Raw genomic sequence first — 27,995 nt, 5'->3', positions numbered from 1 at the left:
CCAGTACTGGTGCTTGAACTCAGAGCCTCACATGCTCACTTAACTTCTTTATGGATGGTACTCTACCACTTGAGCCAAACCTCCAGTCTGGCTTCTAAGCTAGTTAACTGGAAATGTGTCTCTTGGACTTTTGACTCAGGCTGCCTTCTAACCTGGATCCTCAGATCTCAGCCTGTTGAATAGGTAGGATTGTTGATGTGAGCCACCAGTGGCTAGCTGGAACTCACTTCTATATGACTATGCAGCTTGTTGAAGACTACTATCTCTCCACTAAATTGCCTTTGCACCTTCCTTGAAATTCACTTGTCTATAAGAGCATGGATCTCTTTCTGGACGCTCTATTCTCCACTGATCTATTTCAGGCCAATACCACATCCTCTGGCTGTAGCTTTATGATAGCTCTTAAAATCAAAGTGTTAGTCTTCCAACTTGTTCTTCTTTATCAAAGTTGACTGTTCTAGATTTTTTAAATATAATTTTAGAGCTGAGAATGTGGCTTAGTGGTAGAGTGCTTGCCTAGCATGCGTGAAGCCCTGGGCTGAAAAGGCTGGAGGTGGTGCTGTGGCTCAAGTGGTAGAGTGCTAGCCTTGAGCAAAAAGCTCAGGGACAATGCCCAGGCCCTGAGTTCAAGTCCTAGGCCTGGCAAAAAATAATAATATAATTTATTAAGTGTTGTATAGTACAGCGGGATTACCTTTCACAGTTATCCTAAATCTTTCATGTTTCTCTATTATTTTAGAATCAGCTTGTTAATTCCTATAAAATTGTTGAGATTTTTTTATAGATCTAAATATTATAGATCAATTTGGAGAAAACTGATAACATGTCTGTGAAAGGTTAAAGTTTGAGGCAGCGACCACCACGTGTTGCTTGTTTCTTTCTTTTTTTTTGGGGGGGGGGTCCGGTTGTGGGGCCTGAACTCTGGGCCTGGGCGCTGTCCCTCAGCTCTTCAGCTCAAGGCTAGCGCTCTACCACTTGAGCCACAGCACCACTTCCGGCTTTTTTCTTTTTGCTTATGTGGTGCTGAGGAATCGAACCCAGGGCCTCATGCATGCAAGGCAAGCACTCTACCACTGAGCCACCTTCCCAGCCCCATGTTGCTTGTTTCTGTCTAGCAAAGCAACACCTGGTGATAATCAAAACACCTGGTTGATTGTGTGCCTTTATAAGGCCTACAAATCCTGAGCTTGGGGCTCTCCTCCTAGGCTCCGCTGTGTTGGAGTGTAGGACGAGGCCTGAGCTGCAGCCCATTTAAATAAAACAGCTGTAGAGTCTGACTCTTGGTGGTCTTCTTGTGGGGGGTCCTGCGACCTTGGCAATACAGTCTGGTCTATATCTAATCCCTTGGGCAATGTATGCCTCTCCACTTACTTAGTCTTCTTTAATTTCTCTCAGCAATATTTCATAGGCACTAACAAATAGATCTTTTAAAATGCTTCATACTTTGCTGTTATTGTAAATGGCATTTTTGAGGTATTGGGATTTGAACTCAGGGCTTCAAACTTGCTAGTCAGGTGCTCAACTACTTGAACTACACAGGCCACCCTTTAAATGTCGATTCATATTGTTCATTTTAGATACAAATAAACACAATTGACTTTTGTATACTCCCTTTGTCTTACAACCATGACTACATAGGTATATTTAACTACTTTGTTACATTCATTTTTAGTGCTAGTAGCTTTTTTAAAAATAATTTCCAACAGGCAATCCTGTTGTCTGCCAACCAAAGTTGGAAACCTTCACCTTTGTCTCTTTAATTTATATTTCTCATGTTACTGCAGCAGCTAAGCCTCCTGTAAGTGAAACAATTGAATAGAAATGGTGAAGATGAACATATGTGTTTCTAATCTCAGGGGTAAAGTATTTGGTTTTTATCTTTGTTAAGTATGATGTCAGCTGGAAGTTTTACATGGATGCCTTCTATCAAGTTGAGACTATTTCCTTTTTTCCTTCTAATTCTACTGTTTGGAAAACAATGGAATGGAATGGATACTGAATTTTGTCAAATCCCCTTTCTATCTCTACTAAAAAGATCACATTAAAAATTTAGTGATAATGTGGTTGTTAGTTACTTTTTGAATGTGATCTAAATTTGCTTTCTTGGTTTAATAAGGAGTTTGTGCTGTTTGAAGATGATAAACTTGGTATTTCTTCCTTTTCTCAGAAATTACTCAAACAAAAATGAAAATGAGAAACAGAAATGCAAATAGCAAGACTGATGAGATCAGGAGAGAGCAGAAACTCCAAGTTAAATGGACATGAGGGGGGGGGGGGCGAGTGTAAAATGACTGCAAATTGATATATCCACTTTGAAGACCAATGAGTAGCATTTACTAGAGTTCAGCATTTACATATTTGATAACCTAACAATTCCACTGCAAGAGAAACAAATACATCTATCCACCTAAAGACTTGAGCAAAAACATTCAGATGCTTTATTCATAATAGACAAAATCTGAAAACAATTCAAATGCCCATCAACAGAATGTATACATTGTATTCTTTACATCTAAGGGAATGCTGTATACTAGGTAAGAGGTAACAAATTACCAAATGATGCAATGTCATGGGTAAACCTCACAGAAGTAAACTGGAAAGAAGCTAGACAGGAATGTATTTCATGTGATTTTGTTACATGGTTTCAAGAACAGTAAATTCACGTGATAGAGATGGGAGTAGCGGTTACCTTTCGGAGGAGGGGAGGTATTAAGAAGGGGCATAGGGAGCTTCCTGAGATGATGGAAAATTTCTGTATCTTAAAGCTGGGTGGTGGTTACATGGACACGTGAAAATTCAGTAAGTCATATACTATGTGTTTTTATTTGCATGTAAAATGTATGCATATTAGACGTTAATGAGAATCAGGATACTTTCTTTCCAGAAATATGAGTATCTTAACATGGAAACATAGAAGTAATTTGGTAAAGGAAACAAATATTAATTCATTGTGTAAATACAAAAAAGCAGAATGACAAATTAGTCCTCAGATACACAAAAAGTAATTTTTATGTTTGGACATCTATTCATGATCAATATTGTTAGGAAACTAAGTATGGAAAAGATATTTTGTGGTTGTTGTTGTGGGACTTGAACTCAGTGCCTGCACACTGTCCCTGAGCCATTTTGTGATCAATGTTAGTGCTCTACCACTTGAGATAGAGTGCCACTTCTGTTTTTTGAGTGGTTACTTGAAGATGAGTATCAAGTGGCCTTTTCTGCCTAGGCTGGCCTCGAACCACAATCCTCAGATCTCAGCCTCCTGAGTAGCTAGGGTTATAGGCATGAACCACTGGCTCCAGGTGGAAAAAGTTTTTAACTGAATAAAAGTTAATTTTAAAAACCTACGGTAATCCACACAAGTTTTAGTTGTGGAAGCTTAAAAGTTTTAAATCAAGTGGCTAAGACAAATAGTTCAATAAGCTGAGGACCACATGGGAAGATCCTCTCTTCTGGTGATGTCTTTTAGACTGATGTGTTCTCCTTTGCTTTCATTTTAAATGTTTGACAAGTACACAGTGCCACACACCAATCTAATACTTGGGGGGGGGAGGGGAACCGGTCGTGGGGCCTGAACTCTGGGCCTGGGTGCTGTCCCTCAGCTCTTCAGCTCAAGGCTAGTGCTCTACCACTTGAGCCACAGTGCCACTTCCGGCTTTTTTCTTTTTTTGTTTATGTGGTGCTGAAGAATCGAACCCAGGGCCTCAGGCATGCAAGGCAAGTGCTCTACCACTGAGCCACCTTCCCAGCCCCACCAATCTAATACTTGGAATGATTTGTAAATTCCACTCATTAGGATGAATGAAAAAGCCAGTTCAAGAATAATATCTACTGAATTCCATTTATATAAAATTATTATTATTATTATTATTATTTGCCAGTCCTGGGGCTTCAACTCAGGGCTTGGCCACTGTCCCTGAGCTTCTTTTGCTCAGGGCTAGCACTCTACCACTTGAACCACAGCACCCCTTCCAGCCTTTCCTTTTTATGTGGTACTGTGGAATTGAACCCAGTGCAAGCAAGGCAAGCACTCTATCATAAGCCACATTCCCAGCCCTAAAATTATATTTTGTGTGTAGAATTTGAACTCGAGGCCTAAGCACTATAGCTTTTGTTTTCTTTCTCAAGGCTGGTACTCTACTACTTCAGCCACAATTCCACTGTCAGCTTTTTGGCATTAATTGGCAATAGTCTCTCACAAACTTTTCTACCCAGGCTGGCTTTGAAACACAATCCTCAGATCTCAACTCCTGAGTAGGTAGGATTACAGGTGTGAACCTACAGTGCCTGGCTCTATATTAAAAATGCAAATTGATCTATATAGAAAGTAGATCATTATAAATGATTGGGGACAAATGGAGGAGACATGAGGAAGTTGTGGGAAGGGATGAAGTGGGGAAATTACAGAGGTAAAACTTGCTTGTGAGTTTCATATAATTGTATAGATGAAATATACATGACAATTACATTTCAATAAAGCAGGGTTTAAAAAAAAGAATAGTTTGTTTCCTTGTGATGAGTTTACTATTATATTTTCACCAATTCATGTCTAGATGTATTTCAACACAGAACTGAACAATTTATTCAAGGAACTGGATAATGGAACAAAAGGCAAAGTATCCACTTTTGTTGGGAAATTTGTAGTACATTAAATGTTTCTTTGGGGGGAGGGATCCATTATACTTTTCTCAAAAGAATATTTTCCCCATCAAAGGTAAAGGCAGGAAAAAAAAGTACAGGCTGACATCTCAGCTGAAGTGTTCATGAACTCTATACCTTTTAGCAACGTCTTGATATGGCAAAAATATAGGATACTGGATCCATTTTTATTTGGGGGGGGGGGCTGGGGTTTGAACTGGAGGTTGAACTCAGAATCCCATGCTTGAGGTGTAGGCAGTTACTCTATTGCTGGAGTTATGCCTCCAGCCTAGGATTGACTCTTTAAAAAAGGAGACTGAACCCAACACAAGTGTCTCACACCTATAACCCTAGCTACTCAGGAGGCAAAGATCAGGAGGCTTGTGCTTAAAGGCCAGCCCCAGCAAAAAAGCATAGAAGATCCCATCACAACCCAAACAAACAAACAAAAAAGCTGAGCACAGCAGTACAAATCTGGCACTACAGCTACTTGGGAAACAAGAATAGAATCTAAGGTTCAAGGAGGTAGGATGTAAAGGCAAATAACCCTATTCCTAAAGATAAAGCAAAAATGACAGGGGCATGGCTCAAGTGGTAGAGTGTCAGCCTAGTGAAGCACAAAGTTCTGAGTTCAAACCCTACTCACACACACACACACACACACTGTCCCAGCATTCAAAGAGGCTGAGCTGTGAGGACCACAAATTCAGAGCTAGCCTGTGCCAGTGGGATCCTATCTAAGCAGAGAGAGAGAGAGCGATCAAAACTAATATCTTATTGGAGGGAGTTACAGAGATTTTCTTAGTAAATGATTTCCCAGTGGTCAGCTATGAGCACTTTTTGGACAATAAAGTTTGAGTTCTGGTTTGCCTAAGTAGCCAGCTGTTGGTCCACATACTCAGGGCAACCTAAGATTTTCATCATTTTTGCATCTCAAAGCAAAGCCCAGGAAATTATTTAAATGTAAATGATGATCTATATAAAGCTATTTTTAAGCCTCTTATTTCCCTATCATGGCTGCACAGAATCTGTAAGAGAAATCAATCTTTGTTTTGTATTATGTGTATTATAACAAACCAAAACTAAAATTTCTCCTTCAAACCTAACCAGATTAAGCTACTTCAATAAATTTTATTTTTTGCCTGTCCTGGGGCTTGAACTCAGGGCCTGAGCTCTGTCGCTGAACCTCTCTATGCTCAAGGCTATGTCTACCACTTGAGCCACAGCGCCACCTCCAGCTTTTTCTATTCATATGGTACTGAGGAATCGAACCCAGGGCTTCATACATGCTAGGCAAGCCCTCTACCTCTAAGCCACATTCCCAGTCTCTCAATAAATTTTAAAGGGATGTGAACAACAAAAAAAAAAAGAGCCGGGCACCAGTGGCTCACGCCTGTAATCCTAGCTACTCGGGAGGCTGAGATCTGAGGATCTAGGTTCAAAGCCAGCCCGGGCAGGAAAGTCCATGAAACTCTTATCTCCAATAAAGTGGTGCTGTAGCTCAAGTGGTAGAGTGCTAGCCTTGAGCTGAGGGACAGCAGTCAGGCCCAGAGTTCAAGCCCCATGACTGACGAAAGAAAGAAGGAAAGGAAGGAAGGAAGGAAGGAAGGAAGGAAGGAAGGAAGGAAGGAAGGAAGGAAGGAAGGAAGGAAGGAAGGAAGGGAAAATGGTTGGTACATGGAAGTAGGTGATGAAGCCTCACAGCAAAGTGGAATGGAAATTAGAAGTATGGAGGAAGAAGATATTGAGGTCATTAAACAGTCTCCAGGCTGGATGCTGGTGGCGCAGGCCCGTAATCCTAACTACTTGGGAGGCTGAAATCTGAGCATCCAAGCCAGCCAGGACAGGAAAGTCCGTGGGACTCCCATCTCCAATTAACTACCAAAAAGATGTAAATGGAGCTGTGGTTTAAGTGGTAAAGCACTAGCCTTGGGCAAAAAAGCTCAGACAGTGCTTAAGCACTGAGTTCAAGCCCCAGGGCAGAAGAAAAAAAAGTTTCCAGATTGCTGAAATAATTGAGAATCAGGAAAGAGTAGAAGAAACAAGGAAGAAAGCCTTATTAAGGTTCTATAAGGTAGTGGGGAATTCTTGAAGAATAAGCTGGCAAGCAAGAGAAAAGTCTAGGGAGGCTGGGTGAGCTGTGTTGCTGTTTTCCTGAAAGTAACTCCAGGTGCTGCTTTTTGTTCTTGTTTATTTCTTCAGCAAGAAGAAAACCCTAGAGTCAGAGGTGACAAAGTGTCTGGATAGAAAAACAAGGTTTTGAGAAGGAAATGCATAAAGTAATGACAAGGGACTGGGTAAACTGGATGCAGCTGAAGAAGGCTGTTTCAAGGCTGGATTCTTTCCGTTAATGAAAAGGGGAAAAATTAATTTTTATGTAATGATCAAACCTTTAATCCCTAAAAAACAAAAAAAAGCTATCTATTTTTTTAAATATCCCTTTACATTTCTTCTTCATGCCAGCGAAAGGCAATTTAATTTTCTTCAGGTACTGTGCTGTCATTTTTATAATTTCTTGGCTCCTCTGAAGGTCTTTACTGACTTATACTGTCTGTACCCTTTCTATGCTCCAGCAAGTGTTAACCAGGTCCTTTCATTTGCATTTCGTCTAGCAGATTGCTATCCATGATTGACACCTGATGTGGCACTTCTTTGAAGGTGAGATGTGCATGCTTTCTTTCAAGGTTTCATTTACAATTATAGAAATGTTGAGAATTCTGCCATGCTTTTCCACCCATTCTACTTCAAGATTATTTAATAGATCTTTGTGTTAACTTGCGTTTTTTTGTCACTACATCACTCCTAAACCTACTACCTTGTTCTATCCCCCACTGTTCCTCATTTTTCAACCCACATTTATCGCCGGTGTTCTTTGTAGGGCCAGAAATCCAGGGTCAAGGCCAATTGTCAAAGCCAAGATCCTGAACCCCCTCTGCTGTTGATTAACATGAAGTCCAGCACAGCCTTCTCACCTTCAGTGAATTTGTTTCCCCCATCACCACCAAAGAAGTTGGTCAGTGTTTGCTTTGTTCCCACTTCACATTATATGAAGTAAATAGGTTGTGATTGATCTTCTACTTGGATGTAGGAGCTTCATTGTTTACCTCCAACCACCTACAGAATGACTGCAATGTGCCAAAAAATCATATATAAGTTACTTGTCTTTTTAACCTTTGGGGTAGATGAAGAGACTACATGCAACTAAGAGATATAAATGAGAATTAGCTGGATCTAAAATTCCATACAAAATACTGATAGTTTTCCCAGCCCTGGTGGCACATACCTGCAAGCACCCAGAATGCTGAGGTAGGAACATCAAAAATTCAGTGAGATCAAGACCAGTCTGGGCTTAAAAATGAGGCTGTCTCAACCTCCCCCCAGAACAAATTTTAACTCAGCCTGGGACTATTGCCCATTTCCAAAGAGCTGCTGATATCAGGCTGGCCACCCTCTGGGGTATTTAAGCATATGTGTCCTAATGAAAGTACAAATGAATGTTAGAGGAGCACAGTCAATAATTTCTAAAGCCAGGTGCTGGTGGCTCACGCCTGTAATCCTAGCTACTCAGGAGGCTGAGATCTGAGGATCGCAGTTCAAAGCCAGCCTGGACAGGAAAAGTCTATAAGACTCTTATCTCCAATAAACCACCAGAAAACTGAAAGTGGTGCTGTGGCTCAAGTGGTAGAGTGCTTGCCTTGAGCTGAAGAGTTGAGGGACAGCACCCAGGTCGAGTTCAAGCCCACGACTGATCAAAAAAAAATCTAAATAGTGGGGTCCAAAGGCCAAAGATGGGAAAAGCTCAGAAGCAACCTCCCCAACTCTTGTTCATGGTTTTGGGAGACCCACTCCCTTACACAGGAATATGTCACTCTGTCCTTCCATGCCTTTATTGGTGACAGCAATGGACAAGATCAATGTCAGGCATAGCAGACATCCTATCCCAGCACCTAGGGTGCTAGGCAGGCCTTGAAGAGTCACTGGCACACCCAACCCCAAGCCCAACACCCACTCTACCCAGGCCATGTTCCCGAATGGGCATGTCCCCGTCTGTCTAGTTTGTATGTGTGGATCAGTCTGTCTGAGTGTCTGAGCCGCTGTCTACAAGGTCCCCCCATCCTTGGCACATGGTAGGGGCTGTTGGGAACACAGCGTGACATCCCCCGGACGACCACAGGGCTCCGCTGCTGACCATGGGAGACAGGGCCAGAGACTGGAGGTGGCAGGGGGCCAGGCACAAAGTTCACTCCAGGGCCACATCCTACAAAAGAACCAGTTATTATCAGAGTTGGGCTTTGACCAGAGTGAGCACAGCTCTGCCCACAAGCAGCTCTACTTCTCCAGGGTTTCTCGGGCTTTTGCTTCTCCATCTACAAATTGGTATACTGCCTCTCCTACCTCCAGAGTGGGAAACTGGGAGAAGTAATGAGTCTGCTGTAACAAACCCAATCCTGGAGGCACAGGGATACCCAACTCCTCTCTGACTGGGCCCAGGAGGCAAGGCTGGGGAACATGCAAGGGGAGGTTGGGGGTATGAGGGGAGGCTGCAGAGGCACCTACCTAAGTTGGATGGCATCGAGAAGTCCTCCGTTGAATTATAATTGAAGAATTCATGAGGTGGGAAGGGCTGGCCCGGGATAAATGAGGCATCTTGGGGAAGAGGTGGGAACAAGGGAGGTGGCGAGGGCTGAGGAAGGGGGTAGGGAAAAGATATAGGAGGGGGCAAAGGAGAGGGTGGGGGCAAGGCCAGCTGTTCCCCGAAGTCTGGGGGCTGCCTATGGCTTCCCTGGAATGGATGATCCGTCTTTGACCAGTCCTCAATCCATGGGTCTAGGAATGGGATGATTGTTTTAGGTAGGCTTAGGAAGCCAGCTTGCCCTGAACTCTGCCTACTCATACTTCCAGAACTCTATTCCAATCTCTTCAAGAATAAGGCCACCAGCCAGAGCAACCTGATTTTCCTCATTCTTTACCCAGGTTTCCTCATTCTCTTCCATTCTAGACCAAGCTCAAGGTATGCCCCCTTCTTTATTGCCTCTCTCAGCTACCTGTGTTCTAACCTTATGCAACCCTCCCAAGCCTACTACTTCCTTTGCTTTCTCAGTCCCTGTATCTTTAGCTTGTTCTTAAGTTATCACCAGCAACATTTTCCCCATTTCCATACCCTCATCAATCACTCACTTCTTTTTGACCCCATGTCTTCAACATTTTTTCCTACTAAAAGTAACTGCTCACAAATGTAACAAAGTCCTTTCTTCCTGACAGCTACCTGGTATATATAGCTAAAAAAAACTCCAACCTCTCCCAAAGTGCCTCTACCCCATCTCCTTGTTTCCCCATCATCACTCTTCCCTGTCAATGCAAGCCATGAACACTGCTCTGTTTTCTCCTTCACAGTTCACAATTCTTGCCTTTCCCTCTATTTCTGCTAGGTACCACGCACTGCAAGTCTACTGTTCTCACATTGGCCCTAATCAAATGCACCAATTCATCCTCCTACTTCAGATCAACTGTCCCTTTGCTGTTCTTCATTTCTATAGCTCCTAAGTTCAATTCAGAAAGCCAGACCAGTATAAACTAACCTTAAGCCTTTAGAACTTCCCTTTCTTTACTGGGGAACAATTCTCTCAACTGAACATCAAATAAATGGAACCATTTTAAAATCTAAGTTCTAATTCACCTTCCTGGTGCTCCAACTCCTAGCCAGTAAGCCTAGAGATCTGCCTCTATGCTATTTCTGGCCTCTGCTCCCTACACTCTCCAGTGCTACAATAAACAGCATTAAGATGATTTGTGTTTTGAATGCAACAAACACCGTATTCCTGACGCTATGTACAGAGCAACTGTGGCAGACAATGGAATGGAGGGGGTAAGCTGTTGATGAGTGAGGTAGGAAGCTTGCCCTTTGGGGAAATGATGCAGAGGAGTAGATAGGTAAATAACCAGCCATGATGTACCTTTATGAGCAGGCAAGAGCTGGGAGGTTAACAAAGAAACAAATGTTCAGCAGCAGAGGATATCACAGCTGAGATCCTATGAAAGAAATGCCTCCAAGATAAGCAGAAGTTCCCAGCAATGACCACAGATAAGGCCAGAGGAGAGCTGCACTAGGCTGAGCTGAAGAGCCTATGGCATGTTGTCTACTAAGTCCATCACCACAAGACCAACCTTCTCTCAAGAACCCCAGAGGTTACATCATGTAATATCATCTTTTCATCTTTAGCACTACCCCAAGCCCAACCCATAGGCTTTCTTGCCTCTGCCACACTGCATGGACCTTTCCTCAGTTTCTGTTTTCCTATCTCTTATACCCATGTCTAGCTAGAAATAACCTTATTTTTAACTTTTGACACCCTGCCTTATATAATCAATGCTGGCACAAACACATTAGTGTACACAGAAGGGATTACATGTTAGACTGTAAAGAACTGAAAATCTGGAACTAAAATGTTACTGCTGTGCACCAGGGAACCAGGAAGGAGCACTCAGGAACAATAACAATTGAAGGGATCCTTACTCTCCATGCATCTCTGTTCCATTCCTTTTCTGAGCCTTATGCTCTGAGGACCCTACCTGCATGGCTACCCGTTCCCTCTGTGGCAGGGCTCACCAGGGGGATAGTCTCGCCTGGGTAGTTCCACACCCCATGCATCGGCTACGTGGGCCAGAAGCAGGTGTGAAAGGTGGCGGTGTGCGTGCTGGTCCCAGTGAACACCATCTCGATGACGGTGCCGAACTGCATGTCGGAAATGAAAGTGGAGGTCCAGGACATCAAAGCAGTGATCCCCAGCTAGGGTAGCGCTGTAGAAGTTCCCTTCAACCACATCACGACGCAGAGAGCCGGCCAGAGGCTGGAGCTGATTGAGAAAGTGCGGCCTCTAAGAGGACGCCCTACCAGCTAACGGCCCCATCCTTTGACCAGAAGGGCCCCAATCACTTGCCTCTGGAAGAAGGAAACCCCCAGTGACACGCTCCCCCAGGGGCATTGCCATGTTCCACACCAGTAGACAGGAATCTGGCAACACTTGGTCCATGCGCACAAATACTCGTTTTAGGTTCTCTCTGTAGCTCTCCATTGAGTAGCGGCCATACCTGTTAAGAAACACATAGGGTGGGCAAGAGCACAGAGGTGGAGCCATACCTCCACCTCCAAGCAGTATTTCCCTTTTCCCCATCCCAACCTGGAGAGATCCCAGAGGCAGGAGTTGATGATCACCAGGTCCGGGGCAGGCCCGTATGTCAGCTCCTCCAGGATATCCTCAAGGTACTCGGAGTAAACGCGGGTGAGGAAGTAGAAGCGTACAAGGTGGTGGCCAGAACCCGAGCAGAACTGGCGGACCTCACGGTACTGTGTCCCGTTGTGCAGCTCACCTAGCTGGCCCCCAGCCACCAGCTGGTCCTGTTCAAAGCTTAGCTCCCCCTACCCACCCACCCCCACCCAGCTAGTCAGACCCATGCCAGGGAGGTGGACCTTGCCAGGCCAGGGTCTGCACCCGCCCACCACTGGCATGGCTGCCGACCTTCCCTCACCTTGGCTTTCAACTGGGCAACTGTGAGCAGTGAGTCTTTCTGGAGCAGAAGCACCAGGTCCTTATATACAGCTCTCTGGACTGCAGGGAGACAGAGATCCCAAGGCTGAAGCAGACTTCACCCCATCCCAGCTCATCCCAAGTCCAGGCAGCCTGTCTTCCCTGGGCTGGGCTGCCCAACATCAGCCCGGTGGAGTTCTGGTGAGGGTTAAAAGCCTTGACACTGACTTTGTGCCATTTGGCTGTGTCCTTGGCATAGTTAAGATGACCAGGACACCCAGGAGACACAACACAATCCATAACTCCATTTAGGAAAATTATGGAGGGCTGTAAGGAAGCAAGAAAGATGGTAACTAAGTAAAAATAGACTAAAAAGCACCCAAGTTACATCTGCCGGGACACCTGTGGAAGGTGCATAGGGAATAAAAGGGAAAAATTTTAGTGGGCTAAAATAAAGTAGGGAGTAGACAGGTCTGAGATGCAGACATGGAGCACAGGTGTGGGACTGGGAAGTGTCATCCTCGAGGGGGCACTCACTGGAGTCCCCCAAGATGACCACGAACTTGTTGTGTAGCAGCTGCTGGACTTCCGAGGCTTGGAAGTGGACCATGGCGCTTCGCAGCGGGCGGTGCGGCACCTCGTTTTCCAGACAGAAGACCATGCCGCCACCGACAACCACGGGCTGCAGGGAGAAGCTACTAAGCGGCTCGGCTCCGAGCAGGTCGGCCCCAGGGCCCGCCCTGGGATAAATGAGACTCGCATCAGCCCCTCCCAGGTTGCTCAGAGCTACAGGGAGGGGGTAGCAAGCGCAGTACAGGGCCCATGGCGACGTCAGCCTCGGGCACACTAGACTCAGAAGGCCAGGGGTCGCCCGGCCCGCAGGCCCTCCAGGGCACTGTGGCGCTTCCCGCGCGGCACCGCCCTGCGCCCCGCCACGTGCCCGCCACCGCCCCGCGCATGCGCGCGCGCCCTCTCGCGCCAATTACCGAGTCCCGGGGCTCCGCGCAATTCACCGGCGAGCTGGGCAGGCCCGCGCTACGCGCGCCTGGCCCGCGGAGGGCTCGTGGTCAAGCCTCATGTTCCCGTACCCCGGGAGGGCAGTCGGTTCTGCAAAGCCCCAGCCCCGCAGAGCCTATACGCCCCGGCTAGCCGTCGGTGCGCAGCCCAACGCCCAGTGCTCTCCATGCGTGCGTCACGGAGGCACCGACGGCGCCTCAGGCCTCGGCGCCCCAGGCGGCGATGCTCACAGCTCCCACTTCCGGCCACCCATGTCCCGCCCCTCACGACCCCCAACGCCGGAGGGAACTAGAAGGCCGCAATGTCGGCCGCCGTAGTGGGTAGGAATTAGGGCCGGGCCCACCCGCGCGGGCGCAAAGCCCGGGCACGGGCGGGGGCACGGCAACCACAGAGTGCGGCTGCCCACAGTCGTGATGGCTGCAGGGGCGGCCTCACCACGTGACCCAGACGGGCGGAAGCGGAAGTGCCGGCCTGGAGCCTGTACTAGGTGGCGGTTCCCCTCAGCGCTGTCTCGCCGCTGTCGGCAACAGCCATGGATTGCTACACAGCGAACTGGAACCCACTCGGGGACTCTGCCTTTTACCGGTGAGCCGTCCTGTCTTCCCGCCCACGGCCCGGCTTACCCCCCTTGTCCGCCGGTTCGAGTCTCCCGGCGGAGCCGGCGGTGCTCGCCCCTGTCACTGCAGATTCCGGGGTCCGCCCCGCGGCCGGTCTTCCTGCGAGTCGGTCACTTAGCACTGGGCCTCCTAGGGGCCTTCCCCCTGCTTCAGAGAAGGAAATTGAGGCAAGTGCGGTGACCACCCCGAAGCCTTGGTCTGCCAGCTTCCGGAAGGATGCTCAGATCACGTTGGGGGAGGCCGCCCTCAGTGACAGCCAGTGCCCAGTCTTCTGCCGGAAAGTACAGCTGAAGTCAGACCACAGGGGCGCTCGGAGGGGGGCGGAATCGCCCGGCGGGCGGGGTGACTGTGATGACCAAGGCTGGGAGAATCTAGGGGCAGCTCGAGTGAGGACCCCTGGGTAACTGCAACCCTCTCATGGGAGTTGAAGAGTCCAGAAGTCTTAAGCGAATCACAGCGTTACGCTGACCAGACTTCTTTATAGTGACTTCCCTTTGAGTGAGACGCTACATATTGCTTGTAGAACGTCTCTTTATACATCCTATTTGTCTCGCCCACCTCATTTGCTGCCCTTACCCAAACGTTATGTTTCAGTTGTAGAGAATTGGCAAGGATTTCAAGTGCTCGACAGTTGATGGCTTTCCATGTTTGCACAGACCTGCAGTGCCTTCTGTGGACACTACCATCTCCCTCTTTATCACTCCTTCAGGACTTAGTTTAAATGTTGTCTCCAGAACCTGGCTTGGTCTTTCCTCCAGTTGAATCTTTTGGGCTTTACAAGACCCAGCACTAGTCCGTTGTGTGCGGCACAGTAGAGCAGTATTTATATGGGATTCTTCTGCTAAACTAAGTTTCTGAGGGCACGTGTCTTGCACTTATCAACAATGCATATTTAGAAACGTGTATACTACTTGATATTTTTTATTTATTTATTTATTTTGGAATCAGGGCTTGGTTGCTGTGCTGTCCTTGCGTTTTTTTTTTGTTTGTTTGTTTGTTTTTTTGCTCAATGCTGGCACTCTACTACTTGAGCCACAGCTCCACTTCCAGCCTTTTTTTCTTTCTTTCTTTCTTTTTGGTTTTTAATTGAAGAGTCTCTCACATTCTTTCCTTCCATGTCTGGCTCTTTGAGCAGTGATCTTCAGATCTCAGACTCCTGAGTAGCTAGTGATTTTAAGGAATCACCTACAGATCACAAAGACAGTTTGAATCCTATTTCAGTAGGGAAAAAAAAATCCCTCTTTTGCTAATGAAGCTATCTACTATTCTCATTCACTTATGCATATTTTTAAATTAATTTTTTGATTCACAGTATAATGTATTTCCTAGATAGCCAATGCCTATGGTAGGGTTTGGTGGGGGAGGGAGTTGTTTTGTTTTTGCTTTTGTTTGTTTTGGGGTTTTTTTGTTCTTCATTTTTGGTTTGTTTTTTTGTTTTGTTTTGTTTTTGTTTTGGGCTGTGGGTCTTGAATTCAGCCTGGGCACTGTCCCTTAGCTCTTCAGCTCAAAGCGAGGGCTCTGCCATTTGAGCCACAGCGCCACTTTTGGTTTTCTGGTGGTTAATTGGAGATAAGAGTCTCACAGAGGGCTGGGAAGGTGGCTCAGTGGTAAAGTGCTTGCATTGCATGCATGAGGCCCTGGATTTGATTCCTCAGCACCACATAAGCAGAAAAAACTGGAAGTGGCATTGTGACTCAAGTGGTAGAGCACTAGCCTTGAGCTGAAGAGCTGAGGGACAGCACCCAGGCCCAGAGTTCAGGCCCCACAATGGACAGAAAAAAAAGAGTCTCACAGACTTTTCAGCATGGGCTGGCTTTGAACCTCTATCCTCCAATCTTTGCCTCCTGAGTAACTAAGATTACAGGTGTGAGCCACCAGCATCCGGCTGCATGTGGTAGTTTTTAGAGCTCTGTTACATTTGTTCATTTGTAATTCCCTCAGGAATATGTCTTATAGTATGCAATAATTTAGTTGAAAATCAGTAGGATATACCAATAATTTCACTTTAGAAAGGAAAATATATCAGCTGACAAAGGTAACCATATCATTAAGTATTTATAAACAAGCTAGTTGACACACTTTAAAAAATATTAGCTAGGGGGCTGGTAAGTTGGTTCAGTGGTAGAGTGCTTGCCTTGCATGCATGAGGCCCTAGGTTCAATTCCTCAGCACCACATAAACAGAAAAAAGTTAGAAGTGGTGCTGTGGCTTAAGTGGTAGGGCACTAGCATTGAGCTGAAGAGCTAAAGAACAGCATCCAGGCCCAGAGTTGACACACTTTAAGAAATATTAACTTACATTTACTTTTTTTTGTTGTTTTTGCCAGTCCTGAGGCTTGAACTCAGGCCCTGGGCTTTGTCCCTGAGCTTCTTTTGCTCCAGGCTAGTGCTCTACCACTTGAGCCACAGTGCCATTTGCAGCTTTTTCTGTTTATGTGGGACTGAGGAATCGAACCCAGGGCTTAATGCATGCTAGGCAAGCACTCTTAGCACTAAGCCTTATTCCCAGCCCTTGCATTTAATTTGGTTTTGGGGTGTTTTTTTTTTGGTCAGTCGTGGGGCCTGAACTCTGGGCCTGGGCATTGTCCCTCAGTTCTTCAGCTCAAGACTAGTGCTCTACCACCTGAGCCACAGTGCCACTCCCAGCTTTTTCTGCTCATGTGGTACTGAGGAATCAAACCCAAGGCCTCATGCATGCAAGGCAAGCACTCTACCACTGAACCACCTTGCCAGCCCCACGAAGAAAGCTTTAAAAGGATGTGGAGTTCATAGATGAGTAGCTAACCTTCCCTTAGCTGTGGTATACAGCAGAAGAATTAGGAGTCTAAGCCTTGCTATGGAGGATATTTATGGTCTAAATTGTTAATGTACTGAGACTTTCTTACCTACTGGACACTGTGCCAAGTACTTTGTTAACTTGCTTAAACCTTAAAACCCAATTAGGTAGGAGGCATTATGATTAACCTCATCTTACTAATGAGAAGCCGAGGCAGATAAACCAGGTTGTAATGACTAGGTTCCACAGCTGGTAAGTGGTAGACTCTAGTTTTAGATTTTGTGCTCAAGTGTAGGGTTCTTTTGAAAATAGGAAATACAGGAGCACATACTAGTTTCTCCATCAAAGTGAAAATGCTTTAAGGGCAGGTATGTAGCTTTGTGCCTATGTGTGTAAAGCTAGGATCTAATCTATGTTCTAGTAAGTGAGGGAATGAAAACAGGTGGGCTACGTTGCATTTTGAGTCCTATTTGCAGGACAGGATTCTATTACATTGGCAGTGGTATTCTGGGGAATTCATTTGAGTTTGGGAAGGTATGGAGAAGAAATGATGGATAGTTGTTTTGGAACTCTAGTCATTTTTATTCTAAAAATGCAACTTGAGTTAATCCCATTAGTGAACTTGATCCAACCTTTGCCAGGCTGTGTCTATATGTAGAGCAGACATGTACTCAGTCTGGCTTATGGCTAGCAGGTAAGGCAACTGTATCATAGCAGCATTTGATCATAGTCACTATGAGGATACAAGAATATATAACCTAAGAGAATATTTAATAGATGAGATGAGGGGGAGGGAGGCAGAAGTAGAGAAGACTTTCTGAAAGAAATAGTAATATTCCATTCGGGGGTGATAAAGAATACAATATACAAAGGAAATGCCCAGTATTTAGTGATCTACTTCCTGATAGTCTATCTGTCTGAGTCCAATCAGTAAGGAGACTTATACTTGGAAAGTTAATTTTAAAAATTACTAAGTTGTGATTTAAAAGTTTAAGTTATAAGAAAACCTTACCTGAAAAAGACAACTCAAGGAATGGCAACTTGGAAGGGTAATCTCTTCCCAGACTGAGGTTCAGACCCTGTTGAAGAAAATAAAGTTGCAGTCTACTAGATGGAGAAAAGTTCACTGATTTGCCTGGGCCATAGCTGATGCATAGTATTGAACAAGCAAAATACCACCCTCTAGAGTGCAGGAGGCAGGGGATGCATGCAAGCTTCCATGGCTGCTGGGGTATGGACTTGCAGCAAGTGTAGGTATGCAGGTAAAGGCCTGGAAAATGTCTATAAGGCAAGCCACACCCAGTGACTAGTTGTGTGTAAAGGGAGTAAGTATGTAAAGGAAGCATGCTAGGATGCAGGTGGTGCAGCTAAGGGCCAGGCATCTTGGTATACAGAGGAATTGATTGCTTGGTGTGGGCAGGAAGCCTGAAGTCCTGTGTTGTCCAGAGAGTCAGCAGAAATTGATCTGGCAGTGTTTTCCAGGTGCATGACTGGGGCTTGCACCAACCAAGTGCCTTCACACCCTTCCTGCTGGATGACAGCTACTGCTGGGTCAGGTCCTCATCCTTTATTCTCCCAGCACCCTCTGCTGAGAAAGTTTAGACTCACATTCCACATTCAGGAGAAAGGCTTGAAGGACTGTCATTATCATAGACTCCATACTGAAGGGTGAATTTGGAGCTGAATAACCATCAGTTGATAACTAACATGTGAGTCTGTGTGAATCTATTTTCTTATCTGTTTTTTTTAACCCAGTGATTTTAGTAACTGTCCACATTTTTATACTACATACAAAAGTATGTAGTATAAAGATACAATACTAGATGTCTCCTCATCCACCACCCTTCCCAAAGGTACCCACCGTCTTTAGCTTCATGGGGAAGCCTCCATACATTTCTCTGTATATTTACATACATGTGTAATTGTATGTTAACATGCTCATCAAAAAAATGTATGTTCAGTTTTTTTATTGCATAGTCTCATATGGTTCATGCCAAGCTACAATCTACTTGTTTCACTTAAGATATCATAGAGAACATTTTGTGTCAGTACCTACAGAATCATGTTAATAGGCTCAGAACATTTTCCAGAATGGCCATAGTTTATTTAACTAATCCTGTTTTGGTGGACATAAGGAGTTTTCCAGTTTGAACTAAGTCAAAGGATCTACACAGTTAAAAGACAGTGCTTCATTTTTTTCTATAATGAGTGGACCAATTTATGCTTTCCTTAATATGTATGAGTACTCATTATTCCACTTCTCAAAAATACTAGATTTTGGGGAGAGATGGTAATTGGGGTTTGAACCCATAGCCTCGCCATTAGATAGACAAGTGCTCTATTCCTGAGCCTTGGCTCCGCCTCCCCCCATCCCCCCACTTTTTTTTTTGTTCTGGTCCTCAGGCTTCAGCCACAGTTCTACTTCTGGCTTTTTGGTGGTTAATTAGAGATAAGAGTCTCACAAACTTTCCTGCCCTATCTGGCTTCAAATTGTGATCCTCAAATCTCAGCTTTCTGAGTAACTAGGATTATAGGCATGCGCCACTAGTGTTAGGCACATAGAATTTTCTTTCTCCCATTCTATGAGTTATCTCTCAGTTCTAGTAACTGTTTCTTTTGCAGAAACCATTTAATCTGATGTGGTCCCATTTGTCCATGCTTGCTCTTATTTTCTGGGCAATTGATGCCCTATTCAGAAAAATAATTACCTGTGCCTATACCTTCCAGATTTTCCCCTATGTTCTCTTATAGTTTCAGAATTTCCAGTTATACTTAAATTTTTAAAAAATACATTTAGAGTTGACTTTTGAGAGATAGAGTTGAAGTTTTAGCCTCTTTTATGTGAATATTCCTGTTAACTAGCGCCAGTTGTTGAACAAGCTCCCCTTTCACAAGTGTTTTGGCTCTTTTATCAAAAAGTAGATAGCTAGCTGGGCGCTGGTGGCTCACGCCTGTAATCTAGCTACTGAAGGGGCTGAGATCTGAGGATCATGGTTCAAAGCCAGCCCGACAGAAAAGTCCGTGAGACTCTTATCTCTAATTAACCACCAGAAAACCAGAAGTGGTGCTGTAGCTCAAGTTGTAGAGCACTCGCCTTGAGCTGAAGAGCACAGGGATAGCGCCCAAGCTGATTTAAGCCCCATGACCGACAAAAAAAAAAAAAAAGAATGTTTGGGGGAAATTTTTATCCGAATTTTTGTGCATTTTAAGTTGTCTTTGCTGCAGCTTTATAAGAATCTTCATCAGGTTTATTCTATCTTAAAGGTTTATTTATATTTTGGATTGTAGGCATGTTGTATCCCATGCCTGCTTGTGATTTCATTATCTCCTTTTAACACTAATTGCATCTCTCACCCCAGCCCTATCTCACTGAAATACTCCTCTTGGATGTCTTTCAGGCACTGGTAGCTTAGAGCCTCTAAAACTCAATCAGTAAGCATACGTAGACCCCAGGGTTGACAGTGCCTAACCCCATTCATTGTTAAGAACCAGAAGTAGAAGAAGGTCTTCCTACCTTGAGAGACCTTTTCCAGAGTTCTTATTTCCTACTAATACCAGCTGGACCACCCTACTTCTATCTCAGTGTGTGTTTTGGATATTGGCCACACAGCCTGCCTGTCTGAGAAGCTCTTGCCAATCTTGGACACTTGCCTCAAAAGCCACATCCTTCCCTGCCAACACCCTCTGATTCTTTGCTGCTGTCCCTAAGCCAGCATGTGGTCAGTTTCTACTTATCATCCTTGTCTCCACTTCTGGGGTGGGGAGACTCCTCTACTGCCTTGTGGAAGATAGATGGAAGCTTTAGGAATTCCTCTGAGACCCCCTGGATGCAGATTCATGAAGAAGTTAATCTGCTCATCTCTGTGTGGACAGGAAATATGAACTATACAGCATGGACTGGGATCTGAAGGAGGAACTCAGGGACTGCCTGGTAGCTGCTGCGCCCTATGGGGGCCCCATTGGTATGTTGTTTTCCAATACTACATGCTCTGGGACCCAGGCTCTTGATTCTTGGAGATTTGCTGTCAGGTTGTTTTCTGCCAATTCACTTTGCTGGGGTGCTTTTAATTCTGGGTGTCAGGGTGAGACCTGCCTCATGTGAGATATATAGATCTAGAGGAAAAATGTCTTCTTGAATTACAGCGCTACTGAGGAACCCTTGGAGGAAAGAGAAAACTGCCAGTGTGAGGCCAATACTTGAGATCTACTCTGCTTCTGGCATGCCTCTGGCCAGCCTGCTGGTGAGCACCCCAGACTCTCTGGGACTAGGTGCTGAGTAGTGCTTTCTAATCCCATGGATAACCTCAGGAACTTCTCTACTCTGCAGTGGAAGAGTGGACCTGTGGTGTCCCTAGGCTGGTCAGCTGAAGAGGAACTGCTCTGTGTGCAGGAAGATGGTGCAGTACTTGTTTATGGACTTCACGGTGACTTCCGGAGACACTTTAGCATGGGCAATGTAGGGGCCCAAGGGGGATGGAGAAGGAGGGTGGAGTTTTTGCGTCAGTGGAATGCTCAACCCATGACCCTTTTCTCCAGGAGGTACTCCAAAATCGGGTTCTAGACGCCCGGATCTTTCACACAGAGTTTGGTTCCGGGGTAGCCATCCTTACAGGAGCTCATCGTTTTACCTTGAGTGCCAATGTGGGTGACCTTAAACTCCGCCGGATGCCAGAAGTGCCAGGTGAGCCCTGACCCACCTCAGATAACCATTCAATATGACTGATATGCCTCTAGCCTATGGGACCAGCAGAGGCAGAAGCGAAGGGGTCCAGTCATTGAGACTGTCTCCTCTCCTGGTTGAAGGTCTGCAAAGTGCACCCTCTTGCTGGACTACACTGTGCCAAGATCGAGTGGCACACATTCTTTTGGCTGTGGGACCGGATCTTTATCTCCTGGACCATGGAGCCTGCTCTGCGGTGGTAAGGAGTGGAACAAATAAAGGGCTGGGAGAAGCAAAGGGAAATCAGTCTGTCTCATGTTCTCTGAGCTAGTCTCTCTGGCTCTGAGAAGTCAGTCTGTCTGGTATCCTCTCCTTCTGTGCTCCAGACCCCCCCTGGCCTACCCCCAGGAGTAAGCAGCTTCCTGCAGATGGCTGTTTCCTTCACCTACCGACATCTGGCCCTCTTCACAGACACAGGCTACATCTGGATGGGGACAGCATCACTCAAGGTATGATACTAGGACAACAAGGGATACCATGCCTTGTTCAGGGAAAATATATTGGTAGCAAGGGGCTTTTCAACCAGACTGGTGTCTGCTGGATGAAGCTATGACATGTTTGCACCCTTTCAGGAGAAGCTGTGTGAATTCAACTGCAATATCCGGGCACCTCCGAAGCAAATGGTCTGGTGAGGGTAGGAGAGTTCTTTGGAGGTGGGACTGGGATATAGCCTTAATTTCTGGGATATTTTGCTGAATTGGCAAAGCTAAGCTGGGCTTGGATGTCCCCTTCTCTACGCACTTAAAGAAAACTATTGTTGGGGTTGGGAGAGTGGCTCAGTGGTAGAGTGCTTGTCTCGCATGCATGAGGCCCTGGGTTTGATTCCTCAGCACCACATAAACAGAAAAAGCCAAAGTGGCTCTATGGCTCAAGTGGTAGAGTACTCACCTTGAGCTGAAGAGCTGAGGGACAATGCCCAGGCCCAGAGTTCAAGCCCCATGATCAACAAAAAAAAGAAAAGAAAGAAAACAATTGTCCACTGAGAGCTACTCTCAGGAGCTGGCAGCACCGGCTGAAGGGGAAGCAGTCAGGTCAGCATATAGCTAGAGGGATGGAATAAGGAGTGTATAAGAATGTTCAGAGCTATCCATGGCAAAGAGATACAAATAGTGATGTGGGAGACATGGCTATAGGCCTGCTATCCTGCAAAAATCTCAGACATGTGTTGTGTTGCCCACAGGTGCAGTCGTCCTCGCAGCAAGGAGAGGGCTGTTGTAGTGGCCTGGGAAAGGCGGTTGATGGTGGTGGGTGATGCTCCTGAAAGCATCCAGTATCCTTAGATGGCTGTCTGTGTGGATGAGAGAGGGAAAGAAGGGTCACCTGCCCCACCCTACCTTTAGATACCCTTGGGAGCCTTGACTTTGCTTAGGTTTGTGCTAGATGAGGACTCCTACCTGGTGCCTGAGCTTGATGGGGTCCGAATCTTCTCCCGCAGCACCCATGAATTCCTGCATGAAGTGCCAGGTAAGGCCCCACAAGGGCACTGCATAACTCAGGGCAGGGCTCCATGCTTTCTCCTGGCCTGACACCTCACCCCTCCCCACTTTCCTGGACTATGACCCAAAGTAAGTTCAGGCAGAACTGGGAATTTTCTTGTCTCTTGCTCTCACTCAACAACTTCTTCCCCCCAGTGGCCAGTGAAGAGATCTTCAAAATTGCTTCAATGGCCCCTGGAGCGCTGCTATTGGAGGCCCAGAAGGAGTATGAGGTAGATTCCTGGGCTTCTTCCCAGGCCCTAAGAGGTTCTCCTTCCCTTTCCCCTGATTGGCTCAACCCCTTGTCTCTTTTTTGGCAAGTGTAGGAACACTTAGGTGCCACCTATCAAGAGAAGGGTTTAGACAAGACACCTGACTGGGCTGGTAGGCTGACAGGAATAGTATCTTACGTGTGGTGGTGAAAAAGGACAGAGTGGCCCCTCTCTTCCCAGCCAGGCACAAGTTGGCACTATTATTGGAGGTGTCGAACCCCTTCCCCCTATGGCAATTGTGGGAACCCCAGGTCCAATAAATGGGATTGAGGCCTGATCTCTGGCCTGTTCAGCCCCTCTAAACCAGCCCAGTTAAGAGAAACTTGGGGCCAGAAGTGGAATATCTCCTGTCATGATGTTCTGTCTTTGGGCTTTCCTCCACAGAAAGAGAGTCAGAAGGCAGATGAGTACCTGCGGGAGATCCAGGAGCTGGGGCAGCTGACCCAAGCTGTGCAGCAGTGCATTGAGGCTGCAGGACATGAACACCGGCCAGACATGCAGAAAAGTCTTCTCAGGGTTGTCCTGGAGGGAGTTCTGAGGGAGGCAATCCTGGAAAGGGTGGGCTGAGTAGCATGGGAAACTCTCTTCCATTACCCTTTGGCTCTTCTCAGGCGGCCTCCTTTGGAAAGTGTTTCCTGGACAGATTTCCACCTGACAGCTTTGTGCACATGTGCCAGGACCTGCGTGTACTCAATGCTGTTCGAGACTACCACATTGGGATCCCTCTCACCTATAGCCAGTATCCCCATGCATGCGGAGAAGGCATACATGCAGGGGGTGGCAGGAGAAAGGGTTGGAGATATGCCCAGATAGACCCTTGGAAAAAGGCTTTTTTAAATTTTTTTATTTTTGTGCCACTCCTGGCACTTCCACTCAGGGCCTGGGCACTGTTCTTGCGCTTTTGTGCTCTAGGCTAGTGCTATACTACATGAAATACAACTCCACTTCTGGATATTTTGGTGGTTAATTGGAGATGAGTCTTATGGACTTTCCTGCCTGGGCTGGCTTCAAACCCATACTTAAATCTCGGCCTCTTGAGTAGCTTGGCTTACATTTGTGAGCCGCCAGTACCTGGCCTTGGCAAATAGGCTTTTATTTACAGCTGGATCCTTAACCAAAGAAAATAAAGATATAAGCAGCTCACCATCCAGGTGCTTCTGGACAGGTACAACAAGCCCAGGGGTACTAGAGCCAAGCTAGACATGGGTGGCTACTACAGCCTTTGGTGGGGTCTTAAGGTCACTGCTCCTGATAGATAGGCTGGGGCCGCTCTTCTTCCTCTATCTGTCTCATCTTGCCCTTGCACCCTTGTGTTCTTTTCTTCTAGGCTTGTGTTGCGGAGGCTTTACCCGTTGGCCATTCAGATATGCGAGTATCTGCGCCTTCCTGAAGTTCAGGGTGTGAGCAGGATACTGGCTCACTGGGCCTGCTACAAGGCAAGGATGTGGGGTGAGGTCCAGGGGCACTGAGGTAATTTCAGTTCCTACTGAGGTGTAGGAAACACAAAGTATAGGAGTGAAGGGTGGGTTCTGATTGAGGGTACTCTAGATGAGGGAGGCATGAGATCCAGTTTTTTGTTATATCCCCCCCAACACACCTTACAGGTACAGCAGAAGGATGTATCAGATGAGGATGTTGCACGGGCCATTAATCAGAAGCTGGGGGATACGCCTGGCGTCTCCTACTCTGACATTGCTGCGAGGGCCTATGGCTGTGGCCGCACGGAGCTAGCCATCAAGGTATGGGCATATAGCCCTCCCCAGGTGCTCTGATGTGAATGCTCAAGGCTCTCACACCAGCTTTTTCTTTCCCTTTGTGCCTTCCTCCCCACCCCACAGCTGCTGGAGTATGAGCCACGCTCAGGAGAGCAGGTGCCCCTCCTCCTAAAGATGAAGAGGAGCAAACTAGCACTTAGCAAGGCAATTGAGAGTGGGGATACAGACCTGGGTGAGCAGGGTTTGAGTGAGGGCTAGGCTGGGGTCCTTCACAAGCAGGCCCAGTCTAGAAGCTGCATTCACCTTGTCCTACAGTTTTCACAGTGTTGCTGCACCTGAAAAATGAGCTAAACCGAGGAGATTTTTTTATGACCCTCCGGAATCAGCCCATGGCCCTGAGTTTGTACCGACAGGTATGTGGTGGGCAGGGAGGATGGAGCCTCCTGGGTTTTTGAGTTGGCCTTGCTGACTAATTGTCTGTTACTTAGTTCTGTAAGCATCAGGAGCTGGAGACGCTGAAGGACCTTTACAATCAGGATGACAATCACCAGGAGTTGGGCAGCTTCCACATCCGAGCCAGCTATGCTGCAGAAGAGGTCCGGGGTCATAGTGGGCTAGGATTACTTATCTGGTTCCTTCTCTAGGAATCTAGACACCCATATTGGTACACACCCCATCTGGTCATCATCATTGAGGGAGAGTCTGAGAAGACCTAAGGCCAGGATAGATGCTGATCTCAGAGGAGCTAGCCCATCCCTCTAGGGGATGTCCCTTTGCATATAAGGCTGACCCCAGCAACTCTAGGATTGGGGAGAAAACTCACCTGGGTTGGGAGGGCCAGGGCCCTGTGCATTGTGGACCTAATCCACCCCTGTCTTTATAGCGTATCGAGGGACGAGTAGCAGCCCTACAGACAGCAGCCGATGCCTTCTACAAGGCCAAGAATGAGTTTGCAGCTAAGGTTTGGCCAGCTTTTTAAAGGTCCTTTGTCATAGCTTCTTGGACTTTATTCCCTGTCCTGTTCATCCCCAGGCTGCTTTATCTTGGTCCCCAGGCCACAGAGGATCAAATGCGGCTCCTACGGCTACAACGGCGTCTAGAAGATGAGCTGGGGGGTCAGTTCCTAGACCTGTCTCTGCATGACACTGTCACTACTCTCATCCTTGGTGGCCACAATAAGCGTGCAGAACAGCTGGCACGTGACTTCCGCATTCCTGATAAGAGGTAGATGAGGGCCTGGGCTTTGTCTAGTCCTAGAACTGCCTGTTTCTTCTGCATGCAATATGTTCAAGTCCAACTTCCCTGTAGACTCTGGTGGCTGAAGCTGACTGCTTTGGCAGATTTGGAAGACTGGGAGGAGCTAGAGAAGTTTTCCAAGAGCAAGAAATCACCCATTGGCTACCTGGTGAGATCTTCCCTCATCTCCCCTACCACCAGTAAGGGTAGTCCTTGGCAAGGAGTTAGGCAGTGGGACTGGCAGAAAGGCCCATTCATGTTACCTGTTAGGCTGACCCATGCCCTTAGCCAGTACTTCTTGTGTCCATGAGAATGTGGGAAGACACCATGCACTGTGCTGGGTGCACTGGAGAATGATCCTGAGCAGATGCTGAGGGGTATGAGAATGAGATGCTGTCCCTGAGGAGGACCACAAGGACACCATATGCCTGCAGGGAAGTCCTGCTTAAGTTAAGGACAGAGAGGAGAGGGAGAATCCAGGGAGGATATCAGGTTGTTTCCCGTGGCAGATGGTATAGAGAAGTAGAGTTCAGGTTTCATAATGACAGCCTTGAGAGAAGACATAGGACCTGAGAAGGCATCCTGTTGTAGATGGTGGTAAAGGGTGAAAATAATTAGTTTCAAGGCTCTAATGGATCTTTGCTAATGTTCTTTTTTGTTGTTGGTGGTGGTCATGGGGGCTGAACTCTGGGCCTGGGCGCTGTCCCTCAGCTCTTCAGCTCAAGGGTAGCGCTCTACCACTTGAGCCACAGCACCACTTCCAGCTTTTTTTGCTTATGTGGTGCTGAGGAATCAAACCCAGGGCCTCATACATGCAAGGCAAGCACTCTACCACTGAGCCACCTTCCCAGCCCCGAATCTTTGCTAATGTTGATCACAGCTATTCTTGTGCAGATGGGGAGGGAACTATATATACTATTTAGTATATAAAATATCTATAGCCAATATATCCTTTGGGATTTTGTTAAGGAGAACTGGGAAGGCTATGCTTTGTTTTCTTTCCCCTTCCCTTCGCTCACCTTCAAAGCCCTTTGTGGAGATCTGTATGAAACAACACAACAAATATGAGGCCAAGAAGTATGCTTCCCGTGTGGGTCCCGAACAAAAGGTCAAGGCGTTACTTCTTCTTGGGTATGTCAAGTGAGGGCCCCATGGGTATGAGGTGGCTAAACCAGTGGGTTGATAAGAAGCAGGGTTGGTGCTCTTGGGCAACCCCAACACCATCTCTCCTGCTCAAACCACAGTGATGTGGCTCAGGCTGCAGATGTAGCCATTGAGCACCGGAATGAGGCTGAGCTGAGCCTCGTATTGTCACACTGCACTGGAGCCACAGACGGGGCTACAGCTGACAAGATTCAGCGGGCCAGAGCACAAGCCCAGAAGAAGTGAAGAACCTCTAGAAGCTTTGGGGAGATCTTCTCCTATCCTGGAGTTGGCAGAAGGGTCATTCCATCCAACACCTCCCCTCTCAGGGTAAAGCTGAGAAGCTGGGAGGAGTCTAAGGATACAGAGAAGCCTGGTTGTAAATAAACTTGGAATACTTTAGGATGGTTATTTTACACAAACTAGCCTGAGAAAAGCAAACATGAGGGGACCGAAGGAGTGACTCGATTGGCAGAATGCATACCTAGAAAGCATGGCGCCTTGAGTTCAAACCCTAGCCCACGCCCCCCTCCCATAAAATAAAATATTAAAGCAGAACCATCTAGACACTGCAACAGAATTTTCCATCTTTGTGAAGATGCTGGCAGTAGGTCCTTACAAGAGGGACCTATCTGCCTCTCATAGTTACTAAGGAAAGCTCTCTCAAAAATCCTAGGAAGATTATGGGGAGAAATGGCATGAAACAAACACAAACTCAATAAAAATCACAATGTAAAGCATTCCGTATATGTGCACACACTTGAGAGCCATGCTGAACACTTGGCAAGTATTGCATTTATTCCTCATGAGATTGGTAGCATCACCCCTCTTTATAGAAGAGGAAATTAAAGAAGAGGACCA

At 46.5% G+C, this 27,995-nt stretch overlaps 2 protein-coding genes across 4 annotated transcripts; one reads left to right on the top strand and one right to left on the bottom strand.

Moving 5' to 3' along the window:
• Positions 1-8,509: 8,509 nt before the first annotated feature.
• Pced1a (PC-esterase domain containing 1A) lies at positions 8,510-14,052 on the bottom strand. 2 transcript variants are annotated; one of them, XM_042694400.1, is made up of 8 exons: positions 13,805-14,052; positions 12,702-12,846; positions 12,166-12,245; positions 11,817-12,055; positions 11,577-11,727; positions 11,246-11,492; positions 9,196-9,465; positions 8,510-8,896 (listed from the first exon to the last, which is right to left on the bottom strand). In XM_042694400.1, exons 2-8 carry the CDS (start codon positions 12,823-12,825, stop codon positions 8,649-8,651), a joined length of 1,359 nt encoding a protein of 452 aa, XP_042550334.1. In that variant the 5' UTR covers positions 12,826-12,846; positions 13,805-14,052; the 3' UTR covers positions 8,510-8,648. The 2 variants fall into 2 exon arrangements, with proteins under 2 accessions (XP_042550334.1, XP_042550333.1); XM_042694399.1 differs by lacking the exon at positions 13,805-14,052 and adding an exon at positions 13,151-13,567.
• Vps16 (VPS16 core subunit of CORVET and HOPS complexes) lies at positions 13,634-27,536 on the top strand. 2 transcript variants are annotated; one of them, XM_042694394.1, is made up of 24 exons: positions 13,634-13,766; positions 20,447-20,535; positions 20,717-20,814; positions 20,901-21,029; positions 21,110-21,254; positions 21,377-21,492; positions 21,620-21,742; positions 21,866-21,921; positions 22,474-22,563; positions 22,663-22,757; positions 22,925-23,001; positions 23,425-23,556; positions 23,652-23,779; positions 24,170-24,205; positions 24,368-24,476; positions 24,645-24,779; positions 24,879-24,987; positions 25,071-25,168; positions 25,244-25,351; positions 25,639-25,716; positions 25,810-25,979; positions 26,064-26,160; positions 27,019-27,122; positions 27,236-27,536. In XM_042694394.1, exons 1-24 carry the CDS (start codon positions 13,714-13,716, stop codon positions 27,378-27,380), a joined length of 2,520 nt encoding a protein of 839 aa, XP_042550328.1. In that variant the 5' UTR covers positions 13,634-13,713; the 3' UTR covers positions 27,381-27,536. The 2 variants fall into 2 exon arrangements, with proteins under 2 accessions (XP_042550328.1, XP_042550329.1); XM_042694395.1 differs by lacking the exons at positions 13,634-13,766; positions 20,447-20,535; positions 20,717-20,814; ... (2 more) ...; positions 21,377-21,492; positions 21,620-21,742 and having other exon boundaries at positions 21,894-21,927.
• Positions 27,537-27,995: the final 459 nt, after the last annotated feature.

The sequence above is a fragment of the Dipodomys spectabilis genome, unplaced genomic scaffold (genome assembly GCF_019054845.1).
Source record: "Dipodomys spectabilis isolate Male_0828 unplaced genomic scaffold, ASM1905484v1 ptg000175l, whole genome shotgun sequence".
Taxonomy (NCBI): domain Eukaryota; kingdom Metazoa; phylum Chordata; class Mammalia; order Rodentia; family Heteromyidae; genus Dipodomys; species Dipodomys spectabilis.
This window is presented reverse-complemented; position numbering and strand designations above follow the sequence as displayed.